This window comes from Melitaea cinxia, chromosome 30 (genome assembly GCF_905220565.1).
Source record: "Melitaea cinxia chromosome 30, ilMelCinx1.1, whole genome shotgun sequence".
NCBI classification, from domain to species: domain Eukaryota; kingdom Metazoa; phylum Arthropoda; class Insecta; order Lepidoptera; family Nymphalidae; genus Melitaea; species Melitaea cinxia.
This window is the reverse complement of record NC_059423.1, coordinates 5,807,199-5,827,832: the sequence shown is the minus strand read 5'-3', so window position 1 is coordinate 5,827,832 and position 20,634 is coordinate 5,807,199. Positions and strand designations below refer to the sequence as shown.

General features: G+C 33.9%; 3 protein-coding genes across 3 annotated transcripts; all 3 read right to left on the bottom strand.

Annotated features, from left to right (window-relative positions):
• Positions 1-547: 547 nt before the first annotated feature.
• Positions 548-2,825, bottom strand: LOC123668122. Its single transcript, XM_045601915.1, has 2 exons — positions 2,555-2,825; positions 548-2,251 (listed from the first exon to the last, which is right to left on the bottom strand). Exons 1-2 carry the CDS (start codon positions 2,823-2,825, stop codon positions 576-578), a joined length of 1,947 nt encoding a protein of 648 aa, XP_045457871.1. The 3' UTR covers positions 548-575.
• A 903-nt stretch (positions 2,826-3,728) lies between these two features.
• Positions 3,729-9,249, bottom strand: LOC123668121 (pseudouridine-5'-phosphatase-like). The gene is made up of 7 exons (XM_045601914.1): positions 9,231-9,249; positions 8,160-8,242; positions 7,654-7,789; positions 6,333-6,463; positions 5,027-5,125; positions 4,688-4,747; positions 3,729-3,936 (listed from the first exon to the last, which is right to left on the bottom strand). The coding sequence occupies exons 1-7, from the start codon at positions 9,247-9,249 to the stop codon at positions 3,784-3,786; spliced, it is 681 nt and encodes a 226-aa protein (XP_045457870.1). The 3' UTR covers positions 3,729-3,783.
• A 1,786-nt stretch (positions 9,250-11,035) lies between these two features.
• On the bottom strand, positions 11,036-16,433 carry LOC123668256 (putative fatty acyl-CoA reductase CG5065). Its single transcript, XM_045602027.1, has 6 exons — positions 16,332-16,433; positions 14,912-14,988; positions 14,163-14,325; positions 13,216-13,366; positions 11,722-11,828; positions 11,036-11,190 (listed from the first exon to the last, which is right to left on the bottom strand). The coding sequence occupies exons 1-6, from the start codon at positions 16,424-16,426 to the stop codon at positions 11,100-11,102; spliced, it is 684 nt and encodes a 227-aa protein (XP_045457983.1). The 5' UTR covers positions 16,427-16,433; the 3' UTR covers positions 11,036-11,099.
• Between the last annotated feature and the right edge of the window lie 4,201 nt (positions 16,434-20,634).

The following is a 20,634-nucleotide window of genomic DNA, read 5'->3' as shown; positions in this document are numbered from 1 at the left end:
TTGATAAAGTCTAATATATACTAACTGCCGCATATGACTAAAGAATGCTGCCCATACATTGTAATGAATAATTTTTCTTAGATTGATTTTTTATTGTAAATTATAACAGCACATACGCACTTAGAAAAGGAAATAGCACTTAGATTAGGAAATGCGGAACGAGCCTATCAAAGTAGCCCATCTATTTAAACAAAGTCACATTTTAAAATGGTCTAGAAGCTTTTTTGTCACGTGTAACGTGATCTATTACACCTACAGAACTCTCCTTTTGAAAGGACGCACATAGGACTCGACCTTATAAATGTGTATTGGTACTTGTAATCTGTACGTGTAATTCTTGGTTATGATAGATTTCTATCGATAAATAAAAATAATGTGTAAGAATAAAATGTGTACAAATAAAAAAAAATGCAAGAAATTAAAGGCGTATTTCAAATTTTTTATCATATCATGTGTTATTTGTTAGTTTTACGTGTAATAAAATAACTTACAACTTTAAAAATAAAATAAGAGACTGAACTTGATAATTAATTTATTTCACCTAAAAAGTAGGTACAATCTAAAAAACTTAAAAATTAAAAAGATGTCCTTGAATCATTCCTCCTCAATGTTCTTATGTAGTCCGAGTCATTGCTTGATGTGTAAATAGTTGCTTTTGACATATGTATTAATTTAACATCGGTATCTTTATTTTTACCAGGATCCGAATTAGTACCAAGCTTAGACTTCTTACGTAACAAAGAAAGCACATTTCTGACAAAATTTTTCGATGTTTTACTGGAAACTTTAGATGGTGATTGTTTAACATTATTGAAATCACTTGAAAATGTGTATTTTGATATATTTTCGCCGGCAAGATAAGTAACTCCTCGTTCTGATAAGAAATCGTCGATTGAATCATTGGAAAAGTATATTTGAGCGCCCTTTTCGGTGGAAACCGATGGCGCATTAATTTTAGCTTTATCGTCTTTGATAAAACAAGTATTTCTAAGCGGCTTTATATCAGGTGCATCAAAACAACTGTAGCTATGACATTTGATTTCCTTTTCCGAGGCTATATTATTGGCTTCAATATTAGAACTTTCTTGTCGCATTATTTCTGAATTGCTAACAATGCTAACAGTTTTAGTTCTATCTCTATCAACATTTTTAATTTCATCTTCAAACACGACTTTATTTTCTTCAAATTTTCCAAATTTATCATTTTTTGATAAATTGATATCTCTTATTTCAAAGTCAGTCTTTTGCATTTCTGTGTCTTTATTAATTTCAGTTATAGCTTCTGATTTAAATTTCTTCCAATCGCGTCTATTTAAACATTTAGATAGTATATCATCAGACATACTTGTCTTTAAATTCTGATTTTCTTTTTGGCAAGCTTTGTAACATTTAATCTTTTGCTCGACATTGTTAGAAGTCTCGCTCATGTATTGATAGTCAGTTTCTGTGTCAATATTACTTGTAGCAATCAATGGTGTAGTTACTGAAACATCTTGGCGGTAGTTAAAAAACTTCCGGACAACTTTTTTATCTTCACAACAAATGCAAGTTTTAGATAAACAATAAAACATCGTAAAAATCATGAAACACTGTATTGTTACTATAGATGAAAATACTATTATAGTCCATTTATTATCAACGAAGTATCTTTTCCAGAACGATTGAATACAATAATGATTTACCTCTTCTGAAGAACTAATTACATGTTTTATAGGTTTAGCTGTAGTTCTTATAACGTCATCAATTAAATCAATAGTGTTTACAAATTCAGTAACGTTTGGACGAAATTTACTAATTATTAATACATCTTTAGCTTTTCTATGTTTGGCTTTCCGGCTTAGGTTCTTGACAATTTCTAAATCTCTTTTATTTACTGATTCTTCGTTGCATGTATTAATTATTGGATTGTATACAACTGTGGGATATTCAGATTGATCATCTGAAACGCATGGTGGTACGTTAACGCATCTTTTATATTTTCGACTAAAATAAGACCTTTTTCCATTGTAATAAGTATCACAATTGACTGGCTTGCAATCATCAAATGGATCTTCATCTCTGTTACTACAGTGCTTTAGATTACGACCTAAATTGTATTCATTATTTCTTATTGTAGTATCGAAGTTAATTTTTAAAGCATCTCTCTTATTAGGACTGTTATGTGATTTTGAATCAATGAAGACGTTACAGTAGCCGTTTCTTTCATAAACATCTAAGAGTGGTGCTACAACTCTTAAAATTTTTGTTCGATCTGTTAAGAATGTATTTAGTTAGGAAAGTAAAAAAAAAGTAAATATATGTGTCTTTGTCTATAATAATATATATTGTAAATCAATTGTGATCGAAATCGGGCAGTAGTTCTCATTTTTACACCAAAATTTTTGGATCTGAATAAGTATCATTAGTGAAACAACCAGCCCTTTTACTATAATTCAATGCATTTTAGAAAAATAAACTAGTATCTATTGAAGTAGGTTTAATCAACTTTTGTCTTTTGAATCATTAATGTTTACAGCTAGATAATTGTAACTATATACAAGCAAAATTAGCTCACATCTTGGTACGTGATCATAGCATCCTCCCAAAATATTCAAATAATCACAATCAATATTATCATCGTCATTGAGACAGCACTCATCAGGCGTCAATTCAATATCGTAATCATTTTCAGAAGTATTATTAACTTTAATGAAAAATAATAGTCCAACAGCTAAAGGTGAGGGATTTTCAAGTCCACCGTCTAATACCAAGTCAGGATTGCCGACAGTTTCTATATTACGTAAAAATATAACGAATAGTACAAATATATGTCTATAAAAACTCATCTGTCAATATTGTAAAAATGTCTGGCTAATGTCAATTGCTAATTTTTCTAATAATATCCACATAAATAAAAACTCCTTGAAAGCAAATTGATTGACGATACAAGTACACATATACATACAAGTACACATATATCTATTTTTTTAGAACAGTCTTATTTAGTAAACAAACCCCTGTCAATACGTAATTCACTTTCACTACACATTAGCTCACAGACATTTTTGTAAAACTCCATTTACTATTTATTTCACTAAAAACAAATATCAATTTATTATTTTAAACACATAAAAACTATTCAAATACGAATTCCGAGAGTATTGATAACTAATATTTTTTAAAAAGGGCATTTCATTATCTTCTTTTAAAAAGAAAAAAGGGATGCGATCATAATATTTTTAGAGGCGAATGAGTATAAGTGAATGAACAGCATGAGGCATAAAATAGGACGTGTTTTTTACCTATTTTTTAAATTTGCACGAATTATAATTTGTTAATAGATTATAAAACAATGTTACCGTAAAGCCGTCTTTACGTACGTATATTATACTATCTTGATTATTTATGTATGGATATTTCCCCGGCGTATCGGGAACGAGTACTGTTTCCGCTCCCACTATACCACTTCCTTCCACAGCATTCCAGTGCTGCAAAAGAGGAAACGGCGTTCCATTTCTTCTTACTGCCGACCATGGCCGAGCAGGATATTTCCTGCTATAGCATATATCCTATTTCAATTAAAGTTAAGTTCAATAAACTATTCCCTACCTCAACAAAAAAGTTGTCTAGTACTTTCCTGATCATTTAGTTTTTTTAAATAATAAAAATATTTTAATACTTATGAAATCTTTAAAAGATCGTCAAATTTTACTAAGTTGTAAATCACATGGAAAAATAAAGAGCGCATATATTATTTAAGATTCTTTATTACACAAATCAAAGACAACAAAATATTATATACAACTAGGAAGTATCGACCCTGTCGCACCGTTTAGGAGTGTCATCAAAAGGCGGTAGTCCAAAGAGTTCTGGCTTAAAGTCCATCAGAGACTGGATGACGATGGTCGCTCGACGTGTGTGCTCTCGATCAAGGCGAGGGTCTGGTATCATTACAACCTATTATACAAATTAAAAATTGAAATTTATTTATTTTGCAAAAACTTTATTGCGTATCAAAAAATACAATTTAAAATCATTACAAATACCTATGTCTGGAAAGGTAGCTTTATTGCTTATAGCGATCTCTTCCACACTACGTATAGTAAATAAGAATAAAGATTCGCTAACAAAATAAAAATTCAGAATATATCTATTAAAAAAAAATTTTTTTCAAGTGTTGCTGGATAAAAGAGCTTCCAATGTGACAATCGAGTTACCAAAGTAATTTTTCAACAAAAGCAAGAATTGGCATGAATGACTCAAAGTACAGACAGTTTCTGACCGTTTCGCTTCAGCCTGTAATATCCTACTACTGGGCATAGGCCTCTTTCCCCGTGTAGGAGAAGGATCAGAGCTTAATCCACCACGCTGCTCCAATTCGTTGGCGTATATATTCCCTACTATGAGTAACGATCGCTATCAGGTGTACATGATAGTACCGACCGGAACCGACGGCTTAACGTGCTCTCCAAGGCGCGGTGGGGAGACCCACTAGTACTGCACAAACACCCAGACCACGGCAAACACCTGTATGGCCAATACAAATGTTTGTCATGTGCGGAGATTGAACCCGCAACCGCCAGCGCAACAGGTACAATCCATGACTGTGACCGCAGCGCCTACGCGGCGTCTGACCATTTATCGGAAGGTCTAATAAATTCCGAGATTAATTAGATAAATAAAAAAACTTATGTTAGAAATTTATTACCTGCATTCCCGCTTCTATTGCCGATGTGACACCGACAGCTGAATCCTCAAATACAAGACACTGTAATACGAATGAGTCTTTAATACATAAGTAGTCGTCATCAGGTGGCGTCATCCAAGTTAAAGTTTATACGTTCTGTTCTATACGTATAACTTCAGTAGCGCATGTTTTTTAAACGAATTAAAAAAAAAAATCGAGTACTTGTCGTGTGGTCCCAATTTTGGCGCATTAGCGCATGCAATCAAGTATTTGGTCAAGAGGTAAGTGACAGCGATGATTAACTATTTTCTTAACGGATATACACTGTACAAAGTCAGAAATGTCAAAAACATTGTCAACCTGTTGCGGTTGTGGCTTATCCGGAAATTTAGAAGCGGCTACAAGGTATATATCCGGACTTGGCTTGCCTTGACGTACAGCTGGATCAGTAATGCTGACCTTGGAGGAAAAGAAATCATATACTCCTTCTTAAATTTATTTATCTAATAATAAATGATACGTCTAAGATGCGATATAAGATATTAATTTTTACGCGCTTCAGCCTGTAATATCCCAGTACTGGGCATAGGCCTCTTTCCCCGTGTAGGAGAAGGATCAGAGCTTAATCCACCACGCTGCTCCAATGCGGGTTGGCGGATATATTCCCTACTATGAGTAACGCCGCGTTGGTGCAACGGTCAAAACTATGGATTATGCCTGTTGCGCTGGCGGTTGCGGGTTCGATCCCCGCACATGACAAACATTTGTATTGGCCATACAGATGTTTGTCGTGGTCTGGGTGTTTGGGCAGTCCTTGTGGGTCTCCCCACCGTGCCTCAGAGAGCGCATTAAGCCGTCGGTCCCGGTTGTTATCATGTACACCTGATAGCGATCGTTACTCATATTGCTTTTTAAGCAATTTCAAAAAAAGAGTAAGGCTTTCGATTCGAGTACTTCATAAATTTTTACTGGATGCACCGATTTTGATATTTTTTGATACTTTGCACGTAAGCCGGTAACCGGTACAAATTTATAACAAAGGTAGGTAACCAAATTAATCAAAATTAAAAGTTACTTTATTCAAATAGGTTTAAAAAACGCTTGCGATATTTTTATATTGCTGGGGATGTAAATAGCCAAGCGGTACGCTTAATGGAAAGTGGTTACTGTAGCGTACAGAGGCCCCTTAAAAAGACCTTCACCAGAACCTCTGGCTATCTTTCATTTTATGAAATAATAATTTATTATTTACTAAACTATAGTCAATGAGATGACCGCCCTGATGTGGTAGTGCGTATGCCGTGTATGCGCCTAACAACAAAGATTACGAGTTCGATTTCCGCTCGGAATGAATAATTTTGTCTGTACAAATATTTGTTTGCGGTCTGGGTGTCCTGTCCTTGTTGGTCTTCCCATCATGCCTCAAAGAGCATCTAAATTTATCGGTCCCATTTGTTGTCACAGACACTTTACTCGTAGTAAGGAATATATTCACCAACCCGCAGTGGAGCAGCGTGGGTTAAGCTCTGACTTAGGAGAAGGTTCCTAAATAGAGAAAGAGGCCTATGCCCAGCAGTGAGACGGTGTATCATAGACTGAATTAATCAAGAGATTCCACTCAGAAGAACTGGGAAGAAAATCTACATACGAGTACATTTCCACTTACTTTGTGATGAAACATACCAAACAGCTTAGGTCTGACTGCAGCGTGTAGCCTAACGGCTTGTTCAGTCGAGTTTGTGGCCAACGCCATCGGGATTTTGTAGTCGTGGAGATGAGTTAATATACGTTCAGCCCCTACATTAAATAGTTATATTATTATATAATAAATGTATTTATTTATTTGGCATTTTTTTCTGCAAGTACTATATCCGTAAAAAAATTTGATCACCAACCCGCCTGCCCAGCGTGGTGACTATGGGCAACACACACAGCAGTGAATTGCGATAGGCTGAAGTGTAAAAGATTATTATATATAGGTTCTTATTGATAAGAACCTTTAATCGAGCCAAATCAAGTATTGCCAAATTTGTCCACCTTCTACTCTTTTAAACTTAGATATTGTCAATGAAGTACTTTTTATTGCTTTCAAATATCATCATTCTATTCTTTATTAGTTGAGATAGTAAAACTGTAGGCAATTCAAACTGACATTCCATCCATCCATTCATCAGCCTTTAGAAGTCAATTGCTGGTCGTAAGTCTTTAAGCTGATCATAAATTGTTGTAACTATTTATTTGTTGGCGTATCATCTCTCAAAATCGGCTAAACTATTGTTCGAGATAATATTTTTTTTATGTAACATGTGTGTTGTTCATATGGAGTGGCTTAGTCCTTGCGGACTAAAACTCCTTAAATAAAGAAAATAAAAAAATAAATAAAGAAAACCATTTATTTCGGAGTACTTTATTATAATATTAGGCTGCACTGAGATCTCTTATACCTTCATTTCATATTCATTTTCATTTCATTATTTTTTAATAGATTTTCGTGGATTAATCTCCGTGGACTACACGATTTTGGTTGTTCCGTTTTCTTCATAAAGATAATATAATGTGGCATTTTCTTATTAAAAAAATTAAAATTGGTCCAGAACTTTTTGAGTTTTTCCATTACCACCAAATCCAATGTTACTTTTATATAATTAAATTTCAAACGAGGTCATCTCAGCAAAGACCTTTCAGGTTAGTGATTAACTTGTAACCAAATTATTAATCAACAAGTTGTATGTATGACCAGTATTTATAAAGCAGACGTGAGAGCCAATGATCCCAACCTACAGTGATACAAATAATCGCCCAAAGTGGAGGAGCGTTAGTCGGAAGGCAGACTTTAGCAATAAAAGCTGGGAACAATAATGCCAAGCAGAAGAAGAATAAATAAGCTATACGCGCAAAAAATATTTTACAAAAATTTAAAATATCTAATTAATCCTGATGTTAGATATTACGAACTAGATTTATAAAATAAAATTTATAGATATTACCTCTTTGTAACGGCGCACTCGGTAACAATTTTTGGGCCAAATCAGTCAATTGCTTTTCGAATTCGTCTATAGATATTGGCATTTTAAGTTCTTTAACAACGGTTTCACAAATTTCTCTATCAGTGACACCGTACATCTATCATATATGTAAAATGAAATCAGTTTTACTACATGCACTCTAGTACATTTTGCTCCGAAGTATTTTTTTGCAAAAGTACAGGTGTGAAAAACTATGTACTTTTTCAAATTTTTCCTAATTGTACATGAGTTTTTAAGCTTTCACAGTCAGTATCGACACTTTTATCTCTACTGGATTTACCGCTATTGTCGATTCCATTTTGACGATATATATATCTGCAACTATGCAGCTACGCCCACGAGCGATTGAATTCCTCATCACAGAATAACGGGAGTTTCCAAATGACAACAGCAGTAAGTTCCATTTAAAAATGATTCTTAGATGCTCTGTAGGTAAACTATAATAAAAATCATATAAAATCTTATACCCTTATTTGCAAATCTTTCGTATACACTCTGTTATACTTTCCACACAATTCATTTATCATTTTATGATAAATGACTTCAGAATCTGTAAATTATTCAAATACACACAATTTTATTTTATGTTTACTGATATACCTATCTTGTTCTATTAATTTATTGAGTTCAGTTTTACGGTTTCAACGCGTTGACTGCAGTGCTTACGGCTGGTGAGTATGGTGAAAGCTGGTGCAGTATTTTTAAAAATTTGATAGATACAAATATACATTTCTTATTGTGGACAAAAATATAGATATTACGCATAAAAACATAGTGGCTTTCGGTCTCCTACGTACTTATGTGAAAAACATCTCCTCAGTACGGTAGCGAACCTGTATCGGTCCGCTACCTTGACTGGCCTCCGTCGACTCATCGCCGAATCATCACTCCAGCCTATGGCAAGCCACTGCTGGACATAGGATACAAGTTGGTGCCAAAAATGACGTGAACTCACGTGTGTTGCCCATAGTCACCACGCTGGGCAGGCGGGTTGGTGACCGCGGGGCTGGCTTTGTCGCAGCGAAGAGGCTGCTGCCCATCTTCGACCTGTGTATTTCAAATCCAGCAGTAGACGGTTATTCTGCCATCGGTCGGCTTTTTAACTTCCAAGGTGGTAGTGGAACTGTGTTTGTATTCTTGATTGCCGTAATTAAAGCAAACAATACATATATATGTACATTTAATATAGATCAATATGGCGCCTTACAGCATGTAATTTAAATGAATATTTCCGAAGATATTACAGATTTAAAATACAGGGACCGTTAAAAAGAAATTTTGTAGTATATTTAATATCAGCATTGCACCCGTGCGAAGCCGGGGCGGGTCGCTATATTATTATAAACGGCATCACAAACTACGCAAGTTTATGACAATCTTTTTTAATAAATTATTAATAGAGGGGGTGGCTATATTCTTTACTGCTGTAACCATAGTTACGGTATGCAGCAGGGCTAGGCATCTATAGGTTACGGTAGTGCATCAGGTAAGCCGTAAGCTTGTAACTATTTAGTCGTATAAAAAAATCTAAAACTCACTCAAAACAGTACCATCCATATCGAATAAGCAGTGCGTTACTTTCAGATAGCATTTTTGACGATTTTCGTTATATTTAGACGAAAATTCTTCATATATGTGTTAAAATACCTCAAAATTACTTTTCGGAACATTTTAGAAAAATTTGAATTAATATGGCTGTGTTACAACAATTTAACTATTTTGACATTTAATGTCAACGATTAAGTTCATTCATCCGCTTAGAATAATAGTCTGCAATAATGACAAAACAGTGGATTATGACAATATTACTATTATGATATTAATCTGTGTGGTCGAGATTACAACTTCAATAGAATTTTGAAGACTATAGAAATATAGGTATTTTACACATTAATGATTAAAATATGTATCGATACTACTTTTATATGTCAAATACAATGTGTGATAATTAGAAATTTTTTGGTCCTGTCAATAAACGAATATAATTAGACTAGCTGAAGCGACAGGCGTTGTCCTCTCCTACGAACTGTTAAACGCGGGAAGTTGCAATAATTGTAACATTTTTGGAAAATGTCTAATGTTCTGTGAGAATCTTTTACAAGTTTAACTGAGGTAGGGCACAGCAGGAATTTCCTGCTCAAAATATGGAGCAGCCCGACTGGGGTAGTACGTCGACCTTACAGACGATCACAGCAAAATAATACTGTTTTCAAGCTGTATTGTGTTCCTGTTGGTGAGTAAGGTGACCAGAGCTCCTGGGGGATTGGGGATTGGTTCGGCAACGCGCTTGCGATGCTTCTGGTGTTGCAGGTGTCTATAAGCTACGGTAATCGCTTACCATCAGGTGAGCCGTACGCTTGTTTGCCGACCTAGTGAAATAAAAAAAAAAAAATTTAAAAAATATTAGCCAGCTATTTTTAAGTATTTAGCTTGCCAACACATTTAACGATATTTTAATAGATTATTTTTTTGCGTGTAATTATAATATAGGAACATTTTGTCTTTACGTATATTCAATATGGGGATTTGGAATTTCAAAATTTTCTAAGTATCGCGTCATCGTTATTGAAAAATATTTTACCCCGACGATATAACAATAGTTGGGGTCAAACATAGCAGATAATCTAAAGAGTGTAGGTAACTTTAATGGAGTTTATTAATATATCTATGTTTTTTATATTATTAAAAATATACATAACAAAATATGCATAACTTTGGACTCTAAGGAGATCGTAACTTTTTTTGAAGTACAACTTCTTTACGCACGCTTGACTTGGGCAGCTGGTGAATGCGTGATTAGAGCGTTACGAAAAGTGTAAACGGGCGAGGCGAACGGAGCAAGAGAGAGAGGCCGCAAATCATTTCTCTTCTTTTTCTCTCATAACTGAGGTAGGGCACAGCAGGAATTTCCTGCTCAAAATATGGAGCAGCCCGACTGGGGTAGTACCTCGACCTTACAGAAGATCACAGCAAAATAATACTGTTTTCAAACAGTATTGTGTTCCTGTTGGTGAGTAAGGTGACCAGAGCTCCTGGGGGGGGGGGGATTAGGGATTGGGTCGGCAACGCACTTTCGATGCTTCTGGTGTTGCAGGCGTCTATAAGCTACGGTAATCGCTTACCATCAGGTGAGCATCAGTTACGTTTCGTTTATCTTAGACTCAGTGCAGGCATATTGTGCAGAAGTTTTACTTCGTTCGTGTGGTTTAAAGAACACTCGTTTTTTTTTGGCTTCTTTACTATCAGCACAAGGTTTGTAGAAAAGAAAATATAAAATACGAAAAATTTAATATAAATTTAAATCTTAAGTATAAAAAAAGGAAAAGAAAAAAAGTTAACCATATTTCCCACGTTATTATTTATTATTTGTATATTTAACATAGATTTTTTTTCTAAAGTGAAACATTTCATGAAAACACCTTTATATAAATACAGTATATAATATACAAGCACATGGCGTATACGCTATACACGGTGAAAAGGTGCAGGTAATACATTCTGAAACAAAATAGAAATTATATGAAGTTATCGGCGCGGATATTGAGCGCTGACCTTCAACTTTACATCAACACTTTATGGATATAAATACAGATGTTTTATGAGTAGTTTTACATTTTATTTATTACTAGCTGACTCGGCAAACGTCGTCTTGCCGCTAAACGCTATTTAAAAATAGGGGTTGGCGGTAGAAGGGTGAAAATTTAGGATCCTATGTATTTTTTAACGCCAAATCATAATAAAATAAAAAATTTATTTAAAAATTAAAAAAAATTGGGGTGGGCGACCCTTTAACATTTAGGGGGATGAAAAATAGATGTTGTTCGATTCTCAGATCTACAATATGCACAGAAAATTTCATGAGAATCGGTCAAGCCGTTTCGGAGGAGCTTAACTACAAACACCTAGACACGAGAATATTATATATAAGATTTTTCACTGAATTTTTTGTTCAATCGCAATAAAATATACCCCCTACAAAAAAAGCTAGAAACTGTACCTCTTTATACTATTAGTATAAAGTGAACTAACCGTCTTAGTAGTTTCTTCGCTTTAGGTAGAGTTGAAGCGTCCTCCTTACAATAAAACTCGCGAATACCTTTTATATAGTTCTTCATGAAGTCATCAATATCGACTAACTGTCAAAAGAAATATGATTTATGTAACAAATTTAAGTACAGTTTGGCTAAGACAAGCAATTTAATATTTATGTTTTAGGTGGCAATTACGCTTACGAGATATCCTAGTAATGATTATTTTTTTTTTACAATTTAAGATTGTACCGTCGGAACTCACAAAATCAAAATCAAAATCAAAATCTTACTTTGTTTTAATAGGCTTCAACAGAACTTTCGAATTTATTAATAATATAATAATTTACTAAATTTCATTGTCATAAACTTGCGTGGTTTCTAATTCCGCCCCGGCTTCGCACGGGTGCAATGCTGATACTAAATATAATAATACAGAATGTCTTTATAGTTGTCCCTGCATTTTAAATCTGTAATATCTTCGAAAATATTATGTAAATTACATGCTGTAAGGTGCCATATTGATCTAAATTAAATGTACATATATGTGAAGTTCAGGTAGTAAAAAATATAGCCCCCCCCCCCCCCCTTTTCTGCACGTGAGTGTCGCAAGAGGCGACTAAGGGATAACATAGTTCCACTACCACCTTGGAACTTAAAAAGCCGACCGATGGCGGGATAATCATCCAACCGCTGGCTTTAAAATACACAGGCCGAAGACGGGCAGCAGCGTCTTCGCTGCGACAAAGCCATCCCTGCGGTCACCAACCCGCCTGCCCAGCGTGGTGACTATGGGCAACACACATGAGTTCACACCATTTTTAGCAGTGGACTGCGATAGGCTGAAGTGCAAAGTACACTGTATTTAAGGTACTTAATTGGATAAGAATAAATATTGTATTTTTTGATTATTTTGTTTTTATTGAATTATTTAAATTGTTTGTTAAATTTAATGTTACTTGTTTGATGAACTTAACTAACGCATTGGGTAACTGTAATGTTAGTTCTAAGTTTTTGTTAATGCATAAATAAATAAATAAATAAATAAATAAATAAATAAATGCTTACAATCGCTTCGTAAATAAACCATTATTTCTCGTAAAAGTAAAGGTTAAAAAAAGGTGATTGAGGATTATCCCTAAAAGATAGACATATACCATTGCGGAATTTTTTGTAGACCTTTTTACGGTAATAGATAAGTTACACTATTATTTATTTGATAAATAAAATATTAAAAAAAAAATCGTCGCTATAGAAATTAAAATTGTGTTTGTGCTAATTAATTAAGTACAGTTAATGTGAAGCTGCCACCGATTTGTAATGTAGATTCTGCAGAAAAAGATGAGAAAAAAACTCCGCAGTTACTCTTTAAAACTATGGGACTTTCCCTATGCGACCTTTGGGTCGTGTCCCACTCTATTGCTAAGATGATCATGTAACCGTGTGAAGCCGGGGAAGGTCGCTAGTATGTATGCAAAATCGAAAAAAAACTTACAGATAAATCAGTGTAGAATACTTCCTTCTCTTCTTTTGGTATCTTATTTCCAAGATACCTGAAGTAATCATTCTTAAAATCCCATTTCCTAGTTGTGTAATATTCTAGAACTTCGAGGCCATACGTCAGACGGTTTAAAACATTTATCATGCTGTAAAGGTTAAAATACTATATATTTTAGACATATATACATGTGTACTAATATATATATATATATATAATTGTTGTTCTTAATTTTCTTTTTATTTTATATATGCGATAACGATGATAAACAGCACTCCTTTCAATATAAAAATATACTATAATATAGTGTTCGTCCTGCAGAGGTTCGAGTGTAGGATCGAGTGGCAGGCTACTGTGGCAGGCTACTGTGGCAGGCTACTGAGGCAGGCTACTGTGGTAGGCTACTGTGGCAGGCTACTGTGGTAGGCTATAGGCCACGGTGATCGCTTACCATTTGGTGGGTCGAAAACTTCTTTGTCGCCCTATTCTTACAAAATATAAAATCTACCTCAGCATTATTTCTTGTATGTATTAAGGTAGACTAAGTTAATATATTTTCTCTATTGATAGAGCTTATCTATAAGATATCACAATTATTATTTTCTTTCATATTATTCTAAATGTGCCAAGAAGTATTTAATGAATAAATAAATAAAAAAGTAGATCGTAGATTAGGTTATATGTGTGCATAGCTTTAGACCCACCGTTTACGACACTTATTTTGTTGTAATAAAGATAAAATCTCATCTGTATGCATAAGGGTGAAGCCAATTTGGCATTTTTTTAGATATCTAATGATTTGTAATAGGTTCTTAAACAAGGAAAATTTAACAAAAAATTGTTAAATTTCAGACTCCTGTTTGATAGTTCGCAAGACAAAATAATGTCGCATCAGAGAGTACATGTATTACTTATTTCAAAGAGTTGGTATTACAAGTACTTACAACGTCTTCTGTCCCAGTAACAACAATATTAAATCAATAAAATAAGCGGGTAGGACGTGTGTGAAGAATGCATCTATCTGTTGTTCAATTTTAAAATTCTTTTCCTTCGCTACCGGGTACCACAGGCAGTAGGATAACGGATACTGCTTCACATATTTTCCCCCTGAAAAGTGTCATAAAAATACCTATATATTTTAATGAGGTGATTACTTACTTAGCTTATCCTCGTAAGGCCCAAAGATCTAATTTAAGGACAAAAATATTTAGACGCTGCAGCCCAGTACTGCTCGCAAATCACGAAAATGATGGCCTAGTGAGAATTATGACGCCATCTAAATTTTTTTTAAATTTTTAATTGTAATTTTTTTTTTGTAAATGTATTTTGTTTGACAGCGTTTCGTTTGTGCAACCTTGTGGCGAAATAAATATTTTCATTTAATTTAATTTCATTTCATTAGTGCCTTTCGTCGTAATTCATAGGCAAGTCAATTCAGATTTGGCCTTCGAGGATATACGAGAAGGAAGATGATGAAAATCTAATTTGGGATGAGTTGTCGCGTAGAGTAATTCTCTTTCGACTCAGTCTTGTGAACCTTTCACGTAACTGCGTCAGAGCGAGAATGCACTAAGTGACATAAACTATATTTTATCAGTAGAAAACTGAACAATCAAAATCATATTATAATCGAAGCAGACGAATCTGTGAACGTAAAGTTAGTGTTATATAAATATTAAACAAATAAACTCACAAAATTTGGAGCAATCGGTCCAAGTCATTGTTTTCGAACCCGACAGTGTCAAATTACAGACCCGAATGTCCTTTGGCCTGAAAAAGTAAAAGTACGAAAAAATGTTTGAGAAATATGCTTTTATTGTTGAAGATGCTTTCATTTTTTTTTAAATCCTAAGTACATATAGCACGACAGGAAAGATTTTTCTTAAAATCTGGAGCATCCCGCCTTGAAAAGTACATTAACCTGAACTTTTAACTGAGGTAGGGCACAGCAGAAATTTCCTGCTCAAAATATGGAGCAGCCCGACTGGGGTAGCACCTCGACCTTACAGAAGATCACAGCAAAATAATACTGTTTTCAAGCAGTATTGTGTTCTTGTTGGTGAGTAAGGTGACCAGAGCTCCTGGGGGGATTGAGGATTGGGTCGGCAACACGCTTGCGATGCTTCTGGTGTTGCAGGCGTCTATAAGCTACGGTAATTGCTTACCATCAGGTGAGCCGTACGCTTGTTTGCCGACCTAGTGATATAAAAAAAAAAAAATAACCTAACAAAAGAATACAGTCAAATAATATTACTCTCTAACAACGTATTTTTGTAGTAACAGAGGTATCTGAAGCTTCTGCGGATGCTCCATCCTCTGCGGGTGTTGTAGGCGTCCAAAGACTACCTTAACCGCTTAGCATCGTATGGATTGTACGCTTATTAGCTACCTTTTAAGTTTCATCATTTCAGCCTATTGCAGTCCACTGCTGGACATAGGCCTCCACAAGTTCGCGCCAAAAATGCGTGAACTCATGTGTGTTGCCCATAGTCACCACGCTGGGCAGGCGGGTTGGTGACCGCACGACCGAAGACGTTGCTGCCCGTCTTCAGCCTGAGTCTTTCAAAGCCAGCGGTTAGATGGTTATCCCGCCATCGGTCGGCTTTAAGTGTTATAGAATCTTTATTTTTGTTCTTATTAGTAACTATGTAAACATTATATGTATTTAATAACAAGATTGTTTTACTAGGATTGTAGATCTAGGTGTCTATCTCTGTGGGTCTCCAAGTCTGCCCAAGTGTGCCCACATTGCCTCAGAGAGTACGTATAGTAGTAGTAAGCCATCGGTCCCGGTTATTATCATAGATATCTGATAACTATCGTTACCCTTAGGGAATATATTCACCGACCTGCAGTCAAGCATCTTGTTAGAATTAGCTCCGACACATACATTACATGAAGAGAATGGCATATGCCGCCTATTAGGATATTTGAAACCAAATCAATCAATCGAAACGCTTCAGCTTGTAATATCCCACTGCTGGGCATAGGCTTCTTTCTCCATGTAGGAGAAGGATCAGGATTTAACCCACCATGCAGCTCCAATAGAATAATAAGTGTTATTTGAATATTTAAAACAAAAAGTTACAGAGTTGAGTGAAGGTGAAACTTACTTTTCCAGGCCAGTCATGTAAGCCAGTAGAATCAAACCATTAATAGTGTAGTCCACGGGGACCGCGTCTATTTGAATCGAAGACTTGCAGTACATCGAGTGGAGAACACCTTAAAGAAACTAGGAAATGATGGTATTATCTGAATTTAATGAGATGAAAGGGAGTAAGCCCCGCTAAAAATGAGTCAAACTTACGGACTCTGTACCACCGTGATATTTAATTATTACTGTCCATAAACCATTTCTTCACGTTTAAGAAAGATCTATTAAAAAAAGTTATTGCATGGATATTCTTTTATCATTATTGAAGCTACAATCCTATCTTAGTAATCTAACATAATTATAAAAATATAACCTCCTGCGGCCCAGTTTAATAGAGGGGACTTCCGAGGATGACCCAATGTCCTAATATTAGAACTAATTAATAAAGTACTGAACGCCCAGACCAAAAATTGTTTGTATCTGGTTAATCCCAATATTTACAGGTGTCATATTTTAGGGCTATTATATTATTGATTTAAGCTTGCCAGACAAAAAGAAAAAATACTAAAATCTTTTGTTCTTTATTTATCACATTGGGTTGTTACATTAACTTGAAAGCCAACTGAACAGTCTTAGAAATCTTATGAAAACTTAGTATTTAAACACTTAAAACTAGTACAGATCAACAAAATAAACCTTTAGCTGCATAGAAGTTGCAATAATTAGTGATTTTTCACAAAAATAACTCAATAATCACATTTAAAAAAGAAAAAAATGAAATTTTAATTAACTTAACAATGTTATTTAGACCATTTATGTTTCATTATTAGCCTTCTTTTGCAAAGAAAATATCAAAAACCCCACAGCGAATAGGAATCTAAACAAAAAATAAACAAATTGCACAATAACAATACTGCTATTTAACATAATTAGTCTATTTTTTAACTGACTTCAAAAAAAGGAGGAGGTTACTCAATTCGACCGTATATATATATTTTATGTTCGGGGATAACTCCGTCGTTTGTGAACCGATTTTGATAATTCTTATTTCGTTGAAAAGGAGATATCCCTAGTTTGGTGCCATGATAAGGAAACCAGGATCTGATGATGGGTTCCCAGAGAAATCGAGGGAAACTCTCGAAAAGACGCATAACTTTTTACAGGATGAACCGAATTTGATGATTTTCAATTTAATCGAAAGCCGATCTTTATCATGTCTTCACATTTAAATTTCATCGAGATCTGATTACAACTTTTGGAGTAATCTTTGATAATGCGTATAAAAAACGTTCAATTTTATTAACAATATTTGTAACTATAATACTTGACAATCTTTTAGCACTGTAAAAAAGAAAATGTATGTGCCTGATGACATAACACTATTACAAATTAAACTATTAGGTACAAAAATAATTATCCCGTTCTTTTTTTCTATATCACACGAATGCCAAACCTTATTATTTGAACGAGATGCAACACCATTAAAAAAAGCAATTTATATTATACCCGCCCGGCGTACTAGTACTAGTACAAAAAAATTATCATCAAAAACACATGTCGAAAATGTCATCATTACGGTAAACTAACAATTGTTACGCATAATTTAACTCTTTATCTCTAAAACGATAAAAAATACAGTAAGTATTAGATAAAGATTGTAAAGATATTTACAAGTTAAAGTAACCTCTTCTCGTTATACACGTCATTGCCACGACGTTTGGTGACAGAAGACCGAAGATACCCCTTCCCAGTCCCTTTATGGAGTGCTGCCATAATGCCTAATATATCCACAAACTAACCGACAGCGAAAGCATGACATGGCGCGTAATTTAAACATACCAGGTGTCGGTAAATATTTTGTTCTAGTATTATCACAATGGGCCATTACTCCAAGTCTCTGTTTTCATACTTGGGCCTTCACTGCAAACTGATTTTGTCCTAGTATTATCACTTTGAACCCCAGGAGGATAAAGTATAATATACAACAATAAAAGAGGTCTAAACAACAAACTCAAATATGCATAGCAAACTTTGAATTTTGGAAAAAAAAACTTAATTACTTAAAAGTAAATACAATAATTGTACTTACTTTTAAACTCAATCAACTCAAAGATTAATTATTTATCTATATAAATAAATAAAATTCGAGTGTCTGTTTGTAATATTAAAATACCCGCTTTTTACTAAATTTAATATGGAAGTATATACACGGTACATATACCAAAATGATATTTTTTACAATTTTTGTCTGCTTGTCTGTCTGTTTGTCGGTCTGCTTGTTCCGGATAATCGGTGAAATGGCGGGATCGATTTTGACGAGACTTTCACTGGCAAATAGCTGATGTAGTAAAGAGTAATTTAGGCTACTTTTATGTTAGACATTTATTTATTTTATAACTCAGCGAACTGAACAATAACTTTTTTAATTAAATTCCACGCGGACGAAGTCGCGGCCACAACTAGTAAAAATATATAATAAGAGACCATAGGAAAAGTGAAATATTACGGTAAGGTAAAAATAATAAAAGAAACCCACCTCTAGATGCCGCGTATAAAACGCCAGACGGCCCATTGATATTGTCAATCCATCCAGGAAATGGTTCTCTCTCGGCTGGTAAAACTGTTAAAAATAAAAAAAATTATGTGGTGTCATGGGACACCAGGTAGGAACGAAGTTTCTTCGGATAGTATAGAAGCAACACAATTAGAGAAAAAATGTTGAATTTTATATATATTTTCTAGTTCTTGATTTTTTTTTAAATTTTGTTGATTGGTTTTTAATTAAGTACATAAAAGTATTTAGGAAATTTAGTATTTTAGAAAATAACAAATATCGTAAAATAAATTAATCAAACAAAATAATAATAATAATAATTCAAACTAACAAAAAATATGCAATGTACAGTTTTGACTTTCCTACCATTTTATTATATGTATAGATTTGAAAAAGCTGCTTGCTGTAAGCTTTGAAGTAGGTTTAGAAATGAATTTGAGTAAAACCAAAATTATGACTAACAGTACAAAACAAACCTTATATCTCGACGAAAATCCATTGGAATACGTGGATAGTTACATATACCTAGGCAAAAAATTTCCTTCAGTAAACAAAGTAACGAATTAGAAGTTGGGAGAAGAATTTCAGGCGCATGGAAAAAATTCTGGAACCTAAAAGAAATCTTTAAAGGTGCTATGCCATTAAATTTAAAGAAAAAAGTTATGGATTCTTGCGTGCTCCCCTCTATCACTTACGGATGTCAAACATGGAAATACACACAACAAGTGAAAAACAAAATTAAATCCTGCCAACGGAGTATGGAAAGAAGCATGACAAATGTGAGAAAAATACAAAAAATCCGACACGACATCATACGTAAAAAGACAAAAGTTATAGATGCACTCGAATTCTCAAAGAGGTTGAAATGGCGCTGGGCAGGCCATGTAGCCAGGATGAACGACGACCGTTGGACTTCTCGACTTACGATATGGCAGGGCCCTACGGGTATTAGAAAGAGAGGGAGGCCAGTAACTCGTTGGGAAGACGATATAATAAAAATAGCAGGAAAAAACTGGAAAACAATTGCAAAAGATAGAGATAAGTGGAAAAGTCTGGAGGAGGCCTTCACCCTCAAATAAGAGGGGTTCTTGCATGGATGCATGATATTTAATAGTTTGGTTTGGATACATTTTTGTTTTTGATAAGTTTTTAATTTTAAATTTTGAATCTGTTTAATGCAATCATAGTTTAAATTTTGAATTTTATTTTCGAATGCAACTTTAAAGATGAATAAATTTTGAAAATTTATAAAATAAATTTGTGTTGTGAATTTTATTTTTTTTAGTTCTAATTTATAAATTTACATGTTAATGCAATATCACATTGCAATCATATAACAAACGAAAGATGAATTTGATTGATAATAATTAATTATTACATACTGCTTGTTTATTGTTACTAATCTTATCTTTTGATTTGTATATATTAATTTAATTTTCATATTTAATTGTTGATTTCATTTGACTTTATTGACTTTCTTAATTATTTTTAACTAAAAATTATAATACATTGAAATTGTGTAGCTAAGATCCTGTTTGATTTATTTGAATAATTTTCCTTGATTCGATTAGATTTTGTTTATCTTAATCTATATATTTTTAATTTGAATAAACTTCATTTAATATTGTTAACATAATAATAGAATAATACTTGTTTTTAATTCTAATTGTATAAAATAGGAAAGAGTTAAAGTTTAGTTTAAAGTTAAGTTTTTGCAAAACCAAGTGTAATAACAAAATTACTTAAGTTCTTAGATGGAAAAGGGTAT

Bases quoted from the DNA above. Each gene is read 5' to 3' on its own strand.
- LOC123668122 (XM_045601915.1), bottom strand. From the start codon at position 2,825: ATGAGTTTTTATAGACATATATTTGTACTATTCGTTATATTTTTACGT. The intron at 2,252-2,554 runs GTGAGCTAATTT...CATTCTTAACAG, and splicing joins CTATGATCACGTACCAAGAT to ATCGAACAAAAATTTTAAGA.
- LOC123668121 (XM_045601914.1), bottom strand. The intron at 7,790-8,159 runs GTATAAGATTTT...CATATATGATAG, and splicing joins CGAAAGATTTGCAAATAAGG to ATGTACGGTGTCACTGATAG. The intron at 5,126-6,332 runs GTAAGTGGAAAT...TTTTCCTCCAAG, and splicing joins TTGGTATGTTTCATCACAAA to GTCAGCATTACTGATCCAGC.
- LOC123668256 (XM_045602027.1), bottom strand. From the start codon at position 16,426: ATGTACTGCAAGTCTTCGATTCAAATAGACGCGGTCCCCGTGGACTAC. The intron at 14,989-16,331 runs GTAAGTTTCACC...TTACTTTTTCAG, and splicing joins TACATGACTGGCCTGGAAAA to GCCAAAGGACATTCGGGTCT. The intron at 11,191-11,721 runs GTTAGTTCACTT...ATTTTGTTTCAG, and splicing joins GCGAAGAAACTACTAAGACG to AATGTATTACCTGCACCTTT.